The 19,375-nt window shown below is 36.4% G+C and overlaps 1 protein-coding gene and 1 non-coding gene across 5 annotated transcripts in view; one reads left to right on the top strand and one right to left on the bottom strand.

The window, feature by feature from the left end:
• The window catches only part of LOC115431465 (leucine-rich repeat and fibronectin type III domain-containing protein 1-like protein), a 289,152-nt gene that overhangs the window by 240,288 nt on the left and 29,489 nt on the right, over positions 1-19,375 (top strand). For all 4 annotated transcript variants that reach the window (XR_003937102.1, XM_030151848.1, XM_030151845.1 and 1 more), the window contains one exon: positions 10,708-11,360. Coding sequence is in view for 3 of the 4 variants with exons in the window: in XM_030151848.1 (XP_030007708.1) it covers positions 10,708-11,360 (653 nt within the window). In the remaining variant the exon portion in view is untranslated. The remainder of the gene's footprint in view (positions 1-10,707; positions 11,361-19,375) is intronic.
• Positions 15,701-15,772, bottom strand: trnap-agg (transfer RNA proline (anticodon AGG)). The gene has a single exon. It is a non-coding gene; the product is annotated as a tRNA-Pro (tRNA).

The raw sequence follows: 19,375 nt of genomic DNA, 5'->3' as shown, positions 1-19,375 counted from the left end.
TTCAAATCTGTCTCTAGCTAATGGAATGGGCTACACACTGTTGTTGGAATTAATTAAAAATGTTATGCAATTTGATCCACAAAACATGATTATTTAAATGTAAAAAGTTGTTGCAGTTAATTGCAACGATAACCTACTAATAAATCCAAAGTAATTGTGTCAATAAATCTGAAGTAAGGTTATGCTTTAATGCTACGACTTAAGAATTACATTATTACATTTTCTTGGATTTACACACATTTTGTTGTAATTAGTGATGGGAAGTCTGATTCTTTTAACTAACTCGATTCTTTCTGTCTGTCTGTCTGTCTGTCTGTCTGTCTGTCTGTCTGTCTGTCTATCTATCTATCTATCTATCTGTCTATCAGACCTAATAGATAGTGGTGCAGTGGGTTAAACATACACCTGGCACCGCAAGTTTGCGACTAATGCCCATAGGATTTTTTTTTTTTTTTTTTTTTTTTTTTTTTTGGTGAATCAAATTAATCTATTCAAAATCAATTCACAACAGATGAATGAACCAAAAGAATCAAGTTATTTAAAAGAATCAGACTTCCCATTACTAATTACAACAAAATGTGTGTAAATCCAAAGTAATACTGTTGATTAGAAAATGTAATTCTTAAGCTGTAGCATTAAAGCAACACCTTACTTTAGATTTACTGACACAATTACTTTGGATTTATTAGTAGATTATCTATGCAATTAACTGCCACAATTTTTTTTCATTTAAATAACCATATTTCATGGAACACGTTGCGTAACTTTTTAAATTAATTCCAACATTTCATTTCTTAGAGTGCAGGTTAGACCTCTAACATGCTAGTTATTTACACTGAATTCATCAGAATATCTGTGTAGATGGCCTTTGTTGCTGTGCTTTAGCATTTTAAAGCTGTAAGGGTACGGGAAAATAAATATTTGAATGTGACACAGAATGTCTGAGAGCACTGTATATTCCATTAGCCGCTGTCTAAATGTGTGTTTTCATTTACATAAATTAAGATACTTCCACCATACACTGAAGGCATGAGTGAGTTAATAAAATTCACCAGAATACATGATGGAGGACCCCAAACTCCCACTGGGTGTATCTCCAAATGAAACCTGCATCCATGTAAAAAGTGGATCCTCAGGTTAGTTTGCTTTAGTACTAATTCTACACATGTCTGAGTTCTGGAGGGATGATCACCAGTCTACGAAAAGATACTGGTGGAGAGCGCTGTTGGTGGCAAATGTCCCACAGTTCAGATCTGGTGACAGTGCCTGACTGACATCACTTTCACACTCATCAGTCCACACGATGACACATCATGCTCTATGGATGGGGTGGGGGTTCATCCTTCAGATTTTTCCTTTAATTTGTCATCACTCAGCATTTATCAAAGCAGAGGTTGGATGTATTAAAGATTTTAGAGACATCGTCCTTTTGAGTCATATCCACCTCAACTCACCCACTCAGTTCTCAGTTCGTGTGCAGTTGCCTCCAAGCCAAGCCTCGGGGCAGCGGAAGTTTCCTGGTTTGATTGCTATTAAGAACAGAGCACTTAGGCAGAAGACACACCACAAGATTTTCCAGCTGATTCCCAAATGATTTGCCCTTCTTGACAAGCTGAGGAGAAATTGTATTTGAAGGCGACGCTGATGGTTAAGAAAGATTATCTGGATAGTGTGAGAGGTTCATGGATTTAGTCTCAGGCCGTCTGGATGGATGTGATTGATCTTAGCCATATCTGTGATAACATAATTGATATTTATGACCTGCCATCTGCACTGGTTCTCATCAGGTTCAGTGGTGTGCAGGGTTTACAGATTTAGTCCAACCACTGACCTTAAGCCTCTGTGACCAAGGAAGTAAGGAGTGAAATGCCATAAAATATCCAACCGATAGATAATATCTGTAATACACTCTAACAGCATCATTACTACTTGATGCTTTAATTAATATGGGTCCGATCAAGCGAAAGTGAACATAAACATGTAAAAGTACATTTGCACACATCATTTATCAGGTGGGCTCATTTTTTAGCTAAAGATCAGTATTTTATGAAACTGTTATCCTTTTTTAAAATGGCAATGGCTACTGCCACAGTACTGTGGCACAAAATATTGGTTTGTCTATTGCCACAGACCAATCAAATGTTAGCATTTGCACTAGAGCCAATCATGGATACTGTTCCATGAACTCATTAGCCTGTTGTTGCCACAGTACTGTGGCGTATACTTTAGTGCATTATTTTGTTCATTTTGCTACCACAGTACTGTGACAACTGATGGAAGAAACAACAAATTAGTGATAGTACAGTATATAATATAGAATAGGAATTATTGTTCTAAATACTCTATATGTTGTTTTATGGTGTTCTTTGCTCTGGAGGCTGGAGAAGGTGGGCAGAGCTACATGTTACATGCAGCAGTACGCTGTATGACTTAAGTTCTATGTCAGTTCAGTGTATTGAGTGCTGTGGTCCTGTGGAATTCTGCACTCTGAATGTTGTCTCAGTGGATGATTTATATCAATATCAGATTGTTGGATTAGTATTAAATACATTAAATAAAGTATTGTGATCATACCTGGCTTGTTTAAAAATATAAGTCAACATTTTGGGTGATGCGTACATTGGTAAAGAGTCATCCACGTGTTTCTATGGCAGCCTGTCCACATCTTACCACATTCTCATGTCACTAAAATAGAGACTTTTCAATATTTTACTCCAAAATGTATTTTCAGCATAGTTGAATATAATATCTAAATGATTTTGTCCTACTTCATATCAGTTTCTGTCGAGAACCACATGTTTTGAATGTTTGCGTAAAGCATAAAAAATTGATGTCCATTTCAAGTCCATGTGTTACCGAGCAGTAATTTGACATTTTTCACCTAGAAATTTTATCTCCCCAAATTTTGCTACAGATAACGTTAAACTGTTGATAAATACCTACTCAAATATGTATAATACATACATATAAGTTACTCTGCTTACATGACAGAGAATATTGAACACGAAATGTGTCCACGTGTTACTGCTTGATTGGACCCATATATGGGACTGACTGCTACATTAACTGATTTGTGTCTATGAAATCATCCTTATTTGGATATACATTTGTCACAAACTTATCTGTCCATCCTCTTCGCATTCATGCATCATCTGGAAAAATGCTTGACAGTTTCTTCAAATTTGGCAGATTGGACTGATACAAGATGTTGGAGGTCAAATCCACAGACAAAACTGAAACAAATCAAGTCAAAAGTTAATAGAAAATGTCAAGGGTTGGCAAACAGCGTTCAACCCAAAGCACAAGACGGTTTGTTTTTGTTTGTTTTGATGGTGTTTACCCATAATTAGCACAATTTCTGATGTTAAATTCTGGCAAAATTATAAATGTGTCCACAATAGTCATGTTTACTTGTAAAACTTTATAATTGTCTTGATTTGAAAAATTCCTCCATATGCATATCCTCTGAAAATGGGTTCATTAGAGAACATACTTCCTTTTGTCTCCATAACAGTTTAATTATCATCAGTCGCAATTTACAAATCAGATAATTTTGCTTTAAAATGCACTTTGACATGCATCATTAGAAATAATGAGAAACACAGCTCATGTATTCGCAAGTTACCGACTGAAGTAAAACGCGTGTGTGGGGCTGCATATATTAGATGAACCCACATGTGTTTTGTGGATTTTACTGAAAGATGCTGTCATCTCTAGCCTCCCACTGATTTCCCCAAAGTTTCTGCCCTAATAGACTCTGATGTAGTTTGGTTTCATATGAATATGAGAAGTTTGCAAATTGCAGAATAATTGTGTTTAAAAACATTACAGAGACCACCAGGCCTGCAGTTCTTTAAAGAGCAGCTTCACTTTCCAATCATCATACAAATTATGGTACACAGTGAATATTAATACAGATCAATAAAATAGAATTTGTGTTTGATTTATTTACATTATTAGTCTGACAGTGGCTTTGGAAATACACAGCAAAATAAATATAATATTGAATACTGTGAAACATGTACCATAGTCAATTATAGACTACTGAAATATTGAACCAGTGGTGATTGTTTGTTTGATGTGCTGGAAGCCTGAGGATAATGCAACCTCCGAACACCAGACTGGATTATTGGATGCATAGATGTGTTCTGCTTTGATCTGGTTTAACTCTGCAGCTCTACTTGACATGAGTTTATGTGTTTAACTATAAGAAGTATAGACAAAGGGATCAGAATTTGCTTGTTTAACTATAACCTACAGTGTTAATAGTTACACTGTTCTTTTTCTTTTTTCTTTTTATTACAATGCGCTGCACTGACTTACTTTAAATATGCATCAAACCTCAGGAAGAAGAGCTGCAGCCTTTATGCAACTAGTGTAAACCAAACTAATAAATTCAACTATTAATCCTCTTAACCCATAAAGACCCCAACCTCCACCAGCAACCAAAAGCATCTACTGATAGGAAATATTTAAGAACTTCTGATCTACTGAACCTATCAATCCATGTAAATAATTGGTATAAAATACAGTTTGTCATCCTTTCATGGTCATCAGATATGATTCCACGTAGTTGCCATGGAAACACTGTCATCTTCTACAACAGGGGTTCCCAAATTGGGGTACGCGTACCCCCATGGGTACTTGGAAATAGCCCAGGGGGTACTTGACATTTTTTGGGAAAGTACATCAAATAAGTCATAATCTACCAAATACAAAATAAATAAGGAGAATTAAAGCTGAAATATAAAACACAATAAATACATTCATATAACAGGTTTATTGTCAATCATCTTGTTTAAGCTTTGGTAACATTTTAAAAACATTTATTTTTTTATATTATTCAAAATGAGTTTATCTGAGTAGCTAAGTAATTATTTTTTGTTGATGAAAGGTTAATTTATTAAGTAATGACCAATTTATTTAGTTCTAGTGAAATAGGGCACTTTTCAGTTTACATTTTGCACACAAATTTTACTTCAAAAACATTGTTATTTTTTATATATTACAGTTAAATATATGTTGTATATGTTTAATGTAATATATGTTTGTAGTATAAACAGACACCTTTGGCACAGGAACAAATTTTGCCTAATTTTTTTCAGTCAAAAATGCTAAAGCATTGCACTTTACTAACTTATTTAGTTATTTATTCCATTTCTTTGCTCTATTTATTATTAGTGTGACTTCAAATTTTTATTTTTTTTAATTTTATGTTCTTATCCTGGTTTTTATCCCAGATTGTTTTTATTTGATCTTTTCTGGTTTTTATTGTGTTTTCATTGCATCTTGTTTTTATTTATTTGATCTTATTTATTTTATTCTTATACTTATCCATGCTGCTGTACAGATGAATGGTGGAACTCTGAGTACTTTTTGTCCTGTCTTTTTGTCCTGTCTGTAAGCGTGATTAAGTGCCTGTCTTGCATGTTCAATGTATGTGCTGTTGTAATGTCAAGGCAATCACCTAGACTGCAAAACAAATCTACCTACGGGTATAAACAAAGTAACCGTGACCTTGACCTAAAGTGAGAGTTGAGGGTACTTGGCAAAAAAAGTATATTTTAGGGGGTAATCCACTGTAAAAAGTTTGAGAACCACTGTTCTACAATATTGATTCACCAGTAAAACCCATGGAGTTTGGTAAATGACGGTGGATGTACACACTTGCTTTTATGTTCAGTTATTGATATCTTTAATGAAAAAAATCACTTTTTCTCGAGTTTTCTCTGTTTTTGATATAATAACCCTAAACTTTAATCTGAGCTTTAATGAAAATCTATATGACCAATAAATTAAATCTTAAAAAAATACATGATTTACACTGAAAAAATGCAAAATAAGGATGATAATATTACAATCAATGGTGATAAGTCACTTAAGAAATGTTGAAAAAAGAGAAAAATTAATTTGGAAGTCACAAAAGTGACAGTGGGTCTTTCTGGGTTAATAAAGAACAATGTGATAAATGCCACAGCTCACTCAGTTTGTACACTGTGTGCTTGTGGAAAACTAAAAGTCTTGAGAAGTTGCTATACTGATTTTGATGTGTTTAATGCATCAAAATCAGGACAACTTATGTTTGTTTTATTCCTCACCTTCACAAGCACAACACAGAGGCAGTCGCAACACTGTCAACCCACACCAGCTACAACTGCATTAAACTTTCTATGGTTGAAATGCAGAAGACGTGTACTAAAACATACTTTTAACTATCAGAACAGGATGTAATTGTGATGAAACATGTCTCTAATAAATATAGAGAAAAACTCATTTTGGAACTGCCACTAAAGTAGCAGTGGGTCTTTATGGGTTAAGACAGTGTTTTTCAACTTTGGGGTCGGGACCCCACGTGGGGCCGCCTGGAATTCAAAAGGGGTCGCCTGAAATTTCTAGTAATTGATTAAAAATAAATAAATAAATAACTTACAAATAAAAAATATATGGTGAATTGAGAGAGACAATCACAATCCATAAAAGACATGACAAACTGTGAAGCTGAAACTGAAGCACTGTGGTTCTGTTTATCCTTCAAATGTTCATTGTGGTCAGTTTCAGATGCTGCAGCTCTTTCATAATTCATAGTTTGAGTTATTGTTTTTTCAGTATTAATTTGTAGCCTTGTAAATCCAAGCTGGACTGACTCGACATATCCTGACCAAGGAAAATAAATTCTCACTTTGTGCAGTAATCTACACCTGGCTTTTCTGCCTCCATCCATAATAATATACATTATATAGCCTGAATGTCATCTAAAATTAATGTTTATTTGCAACACACTATAGAAAATTATTACATGATCCAAAACAAATTAATTTTAGCCAAAAAAAAAAAAATCTCCATTTTGAATGTCTGGGGTGTCCAGAAATTTGTGATGTTAAAATGGGGTCACGAGCCAAAAAAGGTTGGGAACCATTGGGTTAAGATATCAGTGAAGTTCAAATTTCTAGGTCAGCCCAGGGAGCCTTTCACACTAAACTTCCCAAACACACAGGTCACCCACATACATCTTTGTGGATGCACTGAAACACAGACACAGAAATACAGTCAGTGCTATCTGCCAAGATATACTTCCTGGTGGAGGTTCAATGCCATCGATAAGCTTGGCACTGAGACTTGAGACTGGGCCAGCCAATACCCGACTGCCCACTGCTTCTCACAAACACACAGACGTACTAGTTTCCCATCAGTTCTATCTCACTGTGTTGCTGCAAAGCCTGCCTGTCTCCATGCATGCAGAGGTGGAAATATATTTATGGGAGTGCAATGAGCAGAAAGACTTAGAGTACGTAAGGGAAAAAGTGAATGAAATTGAAAGCAAATGTAATATAGATGAAATCTAGCAGCGGTGTATGGGTGGTTGACAGTTCTACAGCAGGGAGCAGACATACAGAGAAAGCAAAACGAGTGTAACTATAGAAAAAACCATCACTCCTGTTTACCTGGAAGATTTTTCCCTTAATTTCCCACAGGAAAATTGTGGTAAGGACAAATATAGAGCTTCACTGTCTACCTTACAAGAGTGAGATAAAAGATGACAAAGTTAAGAATCAGGAATATGTTTAATAGAGGATGGTGATTGTTGCATCAATTGGGAATAATCTTTGTAAAATGTGTCAGATAACCAGCATATGAATCCAGCTCCATAGGGAAATAAGGACAATAAGGTGGCTGTTGGTGTGCTACAAGCAATACCACATGAAGATATACAGTAGAAGTAGAATGCATGTGTCATCACTGTACTGAATTCAACAGAGCACATGTATCATAAGTCATTTTGGAAAGGACTTGTTGTAGTAGGGCAGCTCCCTGTTTGTGTATTGGTACAGTGTGGGGTACATGAACAGACAGAGCCGCCCAGGCAGAGGTTTGTGTTGGCAGGAGTTTAGGTTTTCTGATTCAGCTCCATAGCAGAATGGCCTCTGCGCCAACGGATGAAAGCACACCCACTGCGCAATGTCACTGAGAGCACTGTTACATGATATTATGACATGCAGTAGTTGAAGACCACAATTCAGTCTCCAAAATGAGACGGAGGAAGAGCACAGAAGCAAAATACGATGGGAGGTTTATCCAGGACACAAATGAAATGCAAGTGGCTATGTCTTTTATCTAAGGCAGTTTTTCATTTACTGTCCATTAAATGGTGCTTAGAGGGTTCATGTCAATTACAAAACTACGTTTATTACCCCACTCCCCTGAAGGGAAGGCAAGGGGTATTGTTTTTGGTTTGGTTTGTTTGTTTCTTTGTTTGTTTGTTAACACTCTAGCAGCCAAACTATTTGTTGAATTCATACCAAATTGGGTTTATAGATTGCCAGTGACCCAGAATATATGGCATTACATTTTGGGAAAAATAGGTCAAAGTTTACATTTTTTATGAATTTTTAAAATCTTTTTTTTCCCCCATTTACTTACAATGGGTGAAATTTCACATGTCTGTAGCAGCAAAACTTTTGGTTGAATTCATACCAAATTGGGTTTATAGATTGCCAGTGACCAACAATAGATGTGATTACATTTTGAGCAAAGTAGGTCAAAGTTCAAATTTTTAATGAATTTTATTTTTTTTTCCCTCCCATTTACTTATAATGGGTGAAATTTCAAATGTTTATAAAAACATCAATTTTGTCTCAATTTACTTCAAACTTGGCACATATATAGAGGGAATTGATATACTGACATCACCACACACATAGACATGATGACATCAGCTGGATCGATGCCAAAATAAGCTACAATACATGTGAGGGGTGGGGTTAGTTGTGCCTGGCACCACTTGTTTATAAAGAATATTTAAAGATCAGTAAAATTACTACAAAATAAAGCCTAAACCTAAGGGCTTAACCTTGAAAGTAAAAGCTTGCATGTTATTATTATTTTTTTTTTCTTCTTTTTTTTGGGGGGAGTTTTCTCAATTGACATGAAAATAGTTCAAAGCAGCGGAGTGGGTTAGGTCTCAGCATGTGATGGGTCTTAACCCTCATAATTCTTGCATCCTGTGCTCCAATAGTTATACTCATTACATCACATGTATGCTGGTAGTTTATGGTTCTTTCACAGATATGATACTAGTACTTAAGTTTCCTTTATTCTTAAAATGAATCCCTGATGAATAACATCTACCCATATGTGCATCTAGTTTGGTTCATATAGAATCATTTATTTTTAGAAACAGCATTAATTTTCAGAAAAGGATCTCATTAAGCTAAGTTGTTCGGGAGCTTTGACTTTCAAAGGTTATATTAGTTGAACATCCTACATATAAATTATGCTGATGCCAATTCTCCCTGTAATTGCTCTTGATAATGATTAGGACCTCGTCTGAAACCCCAAAGATGCTCAGTCTGTTTTTCCATCATCGTGCTTTGATTCTCTAATTGGCTGTTTCCTGCATATTATACAAAACATCAAGTTAATGATGGTATCTTCATAGGTTCTATAGACTGAAATTCAGCCCATAGTTTCATATATTGACCTGTAAATGTTTACTCATGTGGAAAAGCCTGGTTTGTCTGCCGCAATTAAAAGAAGTCGGGTTCATCTTGGTTATGAACACAAGCTAACATGGTTAAATAACTTCAGCTGACATTTCCCACAGTGAAAGCTGTTGTTTTGTGGCTTCTGACTCATTAGTTTATTATCTGTTACTGACATTCTAAGTGGTTGAAAATGCTACTGTTATTGCTTATTTTTTGACAGTGACATGAAAGAAGAAAATGGTAATTATTGTAACTCCAGTTCTATGAGTATTTGCATAGTTGGGATTCAGACCTTTCAACATATTGGTTCATGTAGAGATCAGCATCTCTGTTCTTAAGGAAGGTAGTCACATGAAGTAGAGGAAGTACTAGAGGGATTTTTATGGCTGTAACAAAGTGCATCTGCCTGAGAAGGGTGGGATGTTGCCCACCCACAGCAAGTCAAGAGCAGATAAGTGCACCGTATATTGACGTATACTGTATCTTAAAACTGAAACAGCTCTTTTCTACTTGATGAGTGTGAGATTATTTTAACGCTTTCTAGGGCACTCAGAAATACTCTGAAACTCAAAATTTCAACCTTAGTGTGTTATTGGAGGACATAACAAGACTGAAATAATATATATATATATATATATATATATATATATATATATATATATATATATATATATATATATATATATATTCATGTAGAAAATCAAGGGTGGTTTGTCTCTATATGTCAGTCCTCATTCACTCATTCATAATTTTTGGAGTTATCTTGCTAACAGACAGACAGACAAACAGACAAACCCCGATGAAAACATAACCTCCTTGGCGAAGGTAAAAATACAAGAAAAAACACATACAGTGTGAAAGTAACATGACTTTAAAACATTAGAACATCACTTTTAGAACATTGGATCAACATAAGTGCTGATCCAGACCCCTGTCCACATCCACATTATCCCTTTGAACATCATTCCTTACATTAGTACCATTACCTCATGGTACCGAACAAAGCAGGTACACTCACTGTTCATGCAGAGGTGGAACTTACAGACCCTGTAGACCACATTGGACCTGAGATTGGTGACTCACTGTCCTCACTTTAACTGTTGCTGTCATTGTCTTATAATGTATGTCGAAATGACCAAAAATAGTCACTTGCCCGATAAAGGGTTAATCCATTCAGTTCTCTCATGCTGATGCCCTCTTTTTGGTTTTGTTCTCATTTCAACAGGATGATTCCGTCCAGCAGCAATGACTTCCTGGTTCGTGACCTCGCCGCTGGGCGGACCTACGATCTCTGCGTGTTGGCTGTGTTTGATGACGTCATCACATCTCTGACTGCAACGCGCCCTTTGGGTTGTCTTTCATTCACCACAGACACGGAGTTCAGCCAGTGCCAAGCATTACACAGCCACTTCCTCGGCGGTACAATGATCATCATCATCGGTGGGATTATTGTTGCTTCTGTTCTGGTTTTTATTATCATCTTAATGATACGATACAAGGTTTATAGTCACCAAGGGACAGGCCACGGAAAAGCAGCTCTTTCCACGACTGCGCCAAGACCACAGAGCAATGGACAAGGAGGAAGTGGGCAGGTCCAAGTCCTCCCTCGTTCTGCCTCAAAAATGACTGACAGCCAGGATGACCAAGCGCTGGGGCCGTCCAGGGCCATGTCGCCTAGCAACACCCTGAGAGACACAGTTGCGTTGGTAGAGGAGGAGGATAGCAGTGGACAGAGCATAATGATGAGGACTGACTCTTTGGCCAATGAGGAGTTGCTGTCGCCTACCAAGGCCCGCTTCTCCTCCAGAGTCGCCATTGAGATGAAAAGCAGACCGCCATCTGTCGCCAAAGAGCCCACCTCCCCCAAGGAACTGGCAGGTAGTAGAAACACACAGAGTGAGAAACAAAGACACATTAGGGAAGCACGAAGCACAGTTGAGGAAGAATAGGTGGGAAGAAAGAAAAACGCAAAGTGATGAGGGAGGTGTAAGGGGCAGACATAGGGAAGTGAGAACAAAAGGAGAATCAAACCAAAAGAGATGGAGGATAATGTGCAATTGAGGGTGTGAAATAGAGTGAGATGATAATGGGGAGCAGGGTGTGAGATTGTGAGCGAAAATGAAAAGAGAGAAATAATAGAAAATACCCTAGTGGACTCAAAAGACTAAGCCAGATTCATGGTGAACCACATAGCTGTTGACAGACTATGGATTGATAAAACTATACAGTGGCTTCTCTTAGTTTGCATAAAGCAGGTTATTAAGGTGTTTTCAAAATAAAACATGAACCACACTGAATTAGTTACATAAGTTATATAACATCATCCACCCACAGTGATTTCTGAACTTTTCAGGCCTCTCCCATACACAGTTATATTCTGTGACTTAATGTTGTGAAAGATTGGAAAATGTAGGTGAGATCACACATCAAGCTGCAAAAACATCAGTGTGAAAAGGGAAAGCTACTTCAGGACACAATTACAGAAAGCAAAGGTTGGAGGAAAATCAAAACCCAACTTCCATATAACAGAAAAGTTAGAGTGAAAGTTAAGCACCTGCAAACTTTTTGCACTTTCTATGAAAATATCAAACATCACCACACAGTTTAGAAGACCTTGGAACTATACTATAATATACTGATGCTATATATACTATACTATACATACTATATATACTATACTAATACTATACTGTACTGTACTAATACAATACTATACTGTACTAATACTGTACTTAGTTGTAAGGCCGATACGATAGGCATCTCGATACAGATCTCCGATCCAATATATTAAAGATACGTGTGTGGCATCTCATGATACGATGCGATACGATTCACATCCAAACCACGATACAGAGCAATTAAGCACATTCTGATTGAACACATTCATTCTGGTAAAAAAAATATATGCAGTGCAGTTCAATGAGCTTGATTATTAATTTATCAAACAAGACCAAAGACTTTTTCCAAAGTGGTTTTAGTTCAATTTCAGAACACATGCCTCACCTACAGTCAGTGAAAAAGTTAGGACGTTGTTTCCAAAGTCATTTCTCTGCATGTTTCTAACACTCAACTTCTTGCTCCCTCGCCGAATCAATTTGTAATGTAATGTATTTGTTATGTAGGTAAAACAGAAAAAGGTTCTGTCACTTTAAGAGACACTTGCACAAGGTATTCTGGGATGCGCTGTTGGATACGTAGGACACTGTTAATAAGGAAGTATCCGTGGTATGTATGGCAGTATTCAATGCAGTTGATGTAGTAAGAAGTTTACGTTCATAAACCACATGTGGTCACCTCCTTCTGTGTCAGATTCACATACAGACATTACAGTATTCATCTGTGGTGCTTGTGCCACAGTCCATCCACGGAGCTCAGACTGTTAGTGTACAGTGGACACATCTGCAAATCCGCAGCGCACGTTAATGTGGGTCTGAAGGAAAGAAAAGCTTTACCCAAATAAATAGTAACACTTCTAAATGCAAGTAAAAATATATTCTACTGAATGGATCAAATTTTATCGATACAAACATTCAATAACCAATGCATCGCGATATCATTCCAAACTTTTCATTCACTCGCAGCTTCTCTACCGGTGCACTCGGATCATGCATGCGCGAATTGGCGTATTGATGTGTATTGGATAATCTTCCCATCCCTAATATATACTATACTATATATATATACTATACTATACAATACTATACTATGCTATACTATACTATACTATACTATACTATACTATACTATACTACATTACACTATACTATACTAGGCTACTACTAGCACGTTGTTAGATGTTTTTATGCTGTTGTATATTTGTGTATGCTGTGGTACATTTGTCCAGCAATCACCGCCAAAGTGTTTTGACCATAGTAACGTGGTTACAAGGCTATTATATACCAAAATTACTAATATTTCCGAAAATATTGGTCCTATCAACTTGTCATTTTTTCTAGTCTCTTCCTTGGCCAAAAATACATAAGTATGCCAAACTGCATCAGTCACTTCTTTCCGGATTTTGTGTGAATCCCTGGACACACACGCTCACACAGAGGCCATTTGGCTTTTACAACACTATGGCTACAATTAGTTTAAACTATATATCCCCTTACAGTAAAAATGCCGTAAAATGTAAATAAAGTAAATGTCAGTTAACTGTGGTGCATTATAATGCCGGTGTAAGCCTCAGGCATAAAAATGCTGTTGATGAGTTAAAACCTTTGCCTATGATTGTTTATACAGCTGTAAAAACTAACGGTTTAGATGCCCCCAGGGTCTTCTCAATGTCAATCCAAGCAGCTTCCCTTAGATTGTGCAGGATTGTAATTGAACCCCCCCAGGGTAACAAAGCAGAATCCTGCTGACACGTAGAATTTATATAAAATACACTATACATAACACAGTCACAACGATTATTAGTGTATAGTGATATTAGAGGAATAGGAGGTGTCAGTGGAGGTAGATATGGGAGATTACAGGCACGACGGGTAAACACAGTGGAGTGGGTGTGAGATTCACCCCAGCAGAACTGCAGAAGCAAGGGGCATTTCAGTCGATTACTTACACAGTAGATTTCACAAAGTGCTTCCAGATAATTAGCAACATTGAAACCCACACTCCAAAAAAGAAGAGATATCTCAGAAAAAGGGGTGAGATAGTCCACACTAACAGAAGGCTGAATGATCTTGGACAGCACAGCCAAAAACTATGATGAAGTCTTGCCTCTATGACACATGGAAATTAGAAATCCTCAGTCTGTAGTGTTATGAAAGACACATTTCTTAAGATGTCTCTGTGAGTGTAAATGACAGGCCAAAGTTGAACACTGTTACAAAACCAATTTGCCGCAAGAAGCTTGTTTAATTTCCAAGCTTGAGAATGATTAATACTACTTGCAATTTAGGCTTACATTTACTGTCCCCTGATCTGTTTTTTTTCCCCCATCTTTCATGCCTTCTTGTGCTTAACTTGAATGATTTGTATTTTAGTTTCTTCAGTAGTAGAGACAAGTTAGCTGAGAGAAAGTAGCTGTCAAAAAGCTGGTGGAGAGTAGGTGTGTAGTTACTAACAGTGAGAAAAATAAAGAGAAAGTGAGACGTTTCTCTTTTAGAATTGTGTTGATTTATTTATAACAGTGTTCTGTATTCTCAGTATTATTCTGGTATGGAGTCGTAGCCACATTACAAGACCACTGAATGACATTTTGAATCTCATGAGCAATTATAGAATAGAATAGTAGTAGTTTGTCACACACGTAAACATACACCACACACCGAAATTTGTCTTCTACCTTTAACCCAGGGGTGTCAAACATGCGGCCTGCGGGCCAAATTTGGCCCGCCGAAGGGTCCACTCCGGCCCGCGGGATGAATTTGGATAGTGTAAAAATTACACTGAAGATATAATCAACCAAGAGTGTTGAACTAGTTGAAGTTCAGGTTCCATATACAGACTATTGTGATCTCAAGTAAAATAATAACATAACAACCTATAAATAATGTCCCCAAATTTTCTTCTTGGTTTAATATGGAAAAAATATCATGTTATGCTTATGAATAATGAGAACTTCAAAATGTTCCCCTTGTTATAGTGCAAAAACTAACATTAAATTATGAAAATGTTTACATGAACAAATTATCCTTTAACAATAAAATGAGAATAACCTGAAATGTCTCAAGAAAATTGAGTGCAATTTTAACAATATTCTGCTTGTTACTAAATGTTTTGTGCCTTTATACAACTGATCCCCAATGCACATGTATAAGTTTAGGCATAATATTGTTAAAATTGCACTTAATTTTCTTAAGAAATTTCATTTTTTTTCCCAGATAATTCTCATCTTTTTTGTTTGGATAGTTTGTAAATGTAAATATTTTCATAATTTAATGTTTTTGATTGTTTGGTTTTGTCTCTTTTACACTAAAACAAAGAGGAAAAAGTAGGAGTTGTCATCATTTATGAGTTATTATGCTATTTTTTTTTTTTGTTCAGCCCACTTAAATTGGGTTGAATGTAGCCCCTGAACTACAATGAGTTTGGCACCCCTGCTGTAACCCATCACTAGATCATGCATTATACACACTGTATGCTAGGAGCAGTGGGCTCATGGGGGGGTTAAGTTCCTTGCTCAAGGGCACATCAGCCAACAACTCTCCACCAGTCCAGGGAATCGAACTGGCGACTTTCCAGCCATTTAAGTCACGGCTGCCTCAAATAAAGGGCTCGTCCGAGATTTGAACCCGGGACCTCTCACACCCTAAGCGAGAATCATACCCCTAGACCAAAGAGCCATTATTACGTCACATGCAGATTAAAAGCAGGTTTTCTTACTGTCAGCAAAGTTCGTTCTATAAAACACACTTTTATATGTAATTGCGCCCTTGTTCTCTCAATCTAAACTCCTTGTATATGCCCATAAAGATTGAAATCCTCAATACTGTAGAAATAATAGAAATCCACAAGAGCATGAGAATTTTCTTTTTGGGTAGATTTTCCCTGCATTAAGCCCACTTCAGTGCACTTCCCCTTTAACACTAATCCACTCAGGAAATGGGGGTTTCATTAGAACGAATAAATGGAGACACCATTTCACATGAGTGGCTTAAACAGCTGAGTTGAAATACTTTATCAGCCGCTGATATGTCATTCAATTGGCCTTTCTGAATGGGTTGAAATTAGGTGCCATTGAGCCTAACGTTGATAGCGTGGAAGAGACGAGAGATCTATGCAGAGCCCAGCAGCTTAGCCAGCAGGTTCAGGGAAAGTTTTCACCTGCATGAACTCTGCTGGATCGGTAGCTGGACTGACATTTATAATACAATTAGGTATACTCAGACAGTGATGTATCAAAGAAGAGTTGTAATGATTTTTGATTTTGTCTGCGCCAGCTAAAAGGCTATCCTGGATATTAAGTGGCAGTAGGATCCAGTCAGGGTTTTAACAAATACTTCATGTTCTGTTTTTTTAGTCATTTTTGCCACTTTTGAAGCCATGTCTTTAAGGGCGAGTCAGAGCATATGTGGTACAGCATGTGTCGGCTAATTTATAGATACAGAAGAGATGGACTTGGGCATGCTCATTAGCACTGCATAAGAGTACATTGTGCAAACTAGAAATGATGCTGCTTGAAATTCACTGAGTTTTAGCACTGAGGTAATATCAGATGGTAAACACAAAGTCAAGTCTTTCCCCTATAGGCGTAATTAACAACTGCAACCCAAACTGAGTGAAGTTTGTCCATCAAAGGAACATTCAAAGAATATCTCAGAGTTCGACAGTATAGACACAGAAAACAATAATTATAGTTTTCTTTTTGGCTCTTTATCCAGGAAGAAAAAGTTCTCACTGGTCTCGGCGTGGTTTTCTCTCTTTGATTCCAGGAGTGTTGGCACTTTGAGGGCAACCTGAGAGATAATACATGTGTTTGTATAGAGGCTTTTGGGGTTTCTCAGGGTGTAGCTGTGTCTGTGATGTGTTTCACTGGTTGCTGCATTGCAGAGAAACGCAACATTGATCTGATCAGAGGGAGAGAGAGCCGCAGTGAGTCAGAGCGCCTGAGGAACAGAGCAACTGACACATACACAGAAAGACCCCATTAAAGGCCTACGGTTGTCAAAAATGTGACCTGACCTGAAAAAATAGGCATAGTGTGGATGACGGTTTCCCCTTTGTTTTCTTTTTCATTGCATTCATACACATGAGTCTGTGCCTATACATTTTAATTCATTCTAAAAGGTTTAAAACTATTAATGAAAGACTGTAAGGTGGGGGTGTCAAACTCATTTTCATTCAGGGGCCACATTAAGCCAAATTTGATCTGAAGTGGGCCAGACCAGTGAAATATTAACATAATAATATATAAATAATATCAACTCCAAACTTTCCTCTATGTTTTACAGCGAAAAAAGCAAAATTATGCGATGAAAATGTTTGCATCTACCAACTATCCTTTAAAACAATGTAAATAACTTGAACAAACTGAAATTTCTTAAGAAAACTAAGTGCAGTTTTAACAATATTTTGTCTCAGTTTATCATTTACACATTTAAACGTACAGATCACAGTGGATCTACAAATACACAAAACATTTAACCCTATAACGCCAAAAGTATCATATTTGATACATGAGTTTTGAAGCCCTCTACATGATCAGTGTGATATTTTTTTTTTCTTGAAAAAACTGATGTATACAATTAGATACATGCAATGTGCGGATAATCCACCAGGGGGGAGGAATTCATTTGTCTTTCCAGTGACACTACAAGATTGTCATTAATGAGGAAGGAGGAAGAACTTTGCCAGTTTTGAAAACAAATTACCAATTTGTTAGACATGTTTGTGTTATATTATGTTTTTATTTGTTCAGAAATACTAATATTTGAGCATTGAGACCTGATGTGTCAAATATGATACAAAATTGAACCTCATACATGGATATTGATATTTGAAACATTTTTCGGGGGTTGGTCATAAGGACCAATAAAGGCTCTGTTTTCAAAGAACTGATTTTTTTTTTTTTTTTTTGTCAATGATTTAATGGTTCAGGCTTTACAGGGTTAATAACAGGCAAAATATTGGTAAACTTGCACTTCAGACATTTCAAAATGTTCATATTTGTTCAGGTTATTTGTGTTTTTGTGAAATGATAGTTTGTTTTACTATAAATACAGTAAAAATACATGAAAATGTTTACAAAGAGAAAAAATTGGAGTTGTGAGTATTTCTAGGTTATTATGATAGTATTTTACTGATCTGACCCACTTGAGATTGAATTGGTCTATATGTGGAACCTGAACTAAAATGATTAATATCTTCAGTGTAATTTTTGCATTTCACAAACTCATCCTATGGGCCAGACTGGACCCTTTGGTGGGCCGGATTTGGCCCCTGGGCCACATGTTTGAGACCTTTGCTGTTAGGGAAAGAATATTTCTGCACTCAGTGTCAACAACATATATGGTGATAAGTGAAGGTTTCTCAGCTCTTTAACATGAACACTGACTCTGGAATTAGCAGCAATTATGCGCGCGACATAAACACATTAAGATGTATGTCAAACAAAGCCTGATTAATTAATTAATAACAACACCCCAGCATTGACATATTTCAGAAAAAAATAGAATGGCAGTCAGTGGTGAGAGACTAGTCATTTTTGATCCAGTGTGAATTATGTGATTATTCACACATATCTGAGTGTAAATTATAATTGTATAAATCAAGAAAGTCACAGTGGGGAGCAAAAGTGTTGAAGTATCAGCCTTTAAAAACATGTAAAAAGAAAATCTACTCATATAATAGTCATGGAGGTGACGGCATGGTAACTTCCTCGTCGAAGTTGTCTCTGCAGTCTCAGCTAAGATAAGATAAGAATAGACAAGATAAGATAAGACAAGAATAGATAAGATAAGATAAGATAAGACAAGAAAAGATAAGACAACAATAGACGAGATAAGATAAGATAAGATAAGATAAGATAAGATAAGATAAGATAAGATAAGATAAGACAAGAATAGATAAGACAAGAATAGATAAGATAAGACAAGAATAGATAAGATAAGACAAGAATAGATAAGATAAGATAAGATAAGACAAGACAAGAATAGATAAGATAAGACAAGAATAGATAAGATAAGATAAGATAAGACAAGACAAGAATAGATAAGATAAGATAAGACAAGACAAGAATAGATAAGATAAGACAAGAATAGGTAAGATAAGATAAGCTAAGGTAAGTCAAGAATAGACAAGATAAGATAAGATAAGATAGGGTACGATAAGATAAGATAGGACAAGAATAGATAAGATAGGAATAGATAAGATAAAATAGGATAAGATAAGAGTTTATCGATCCCACTGCGGGGAAACTTCAGTGTTAACTTATAGTCTTATCGTCA

The sequence above is a fragment of the Sphaeramia orbicularis genome, chromosome 13 (assembly GCF_902148855.1).
Source record: "Sphaeramia orbicularis chromosome 13, fSphaOr1.1, whole genome shotgun sequence".
Classification (NCBI taxonomy): domain Eukaryota; kingdom Metazoa; phylum Chordata; class Actinopteri; order Kurtiformes; family Apogonidae; genus Sphaeramia; species Sphaeramia orbicularis.
The sequence above is the reverse complement of the archived record's forward strand: the minus strand, read 5'-3'. Positions and strand labels throughout refer to the sequence as shown.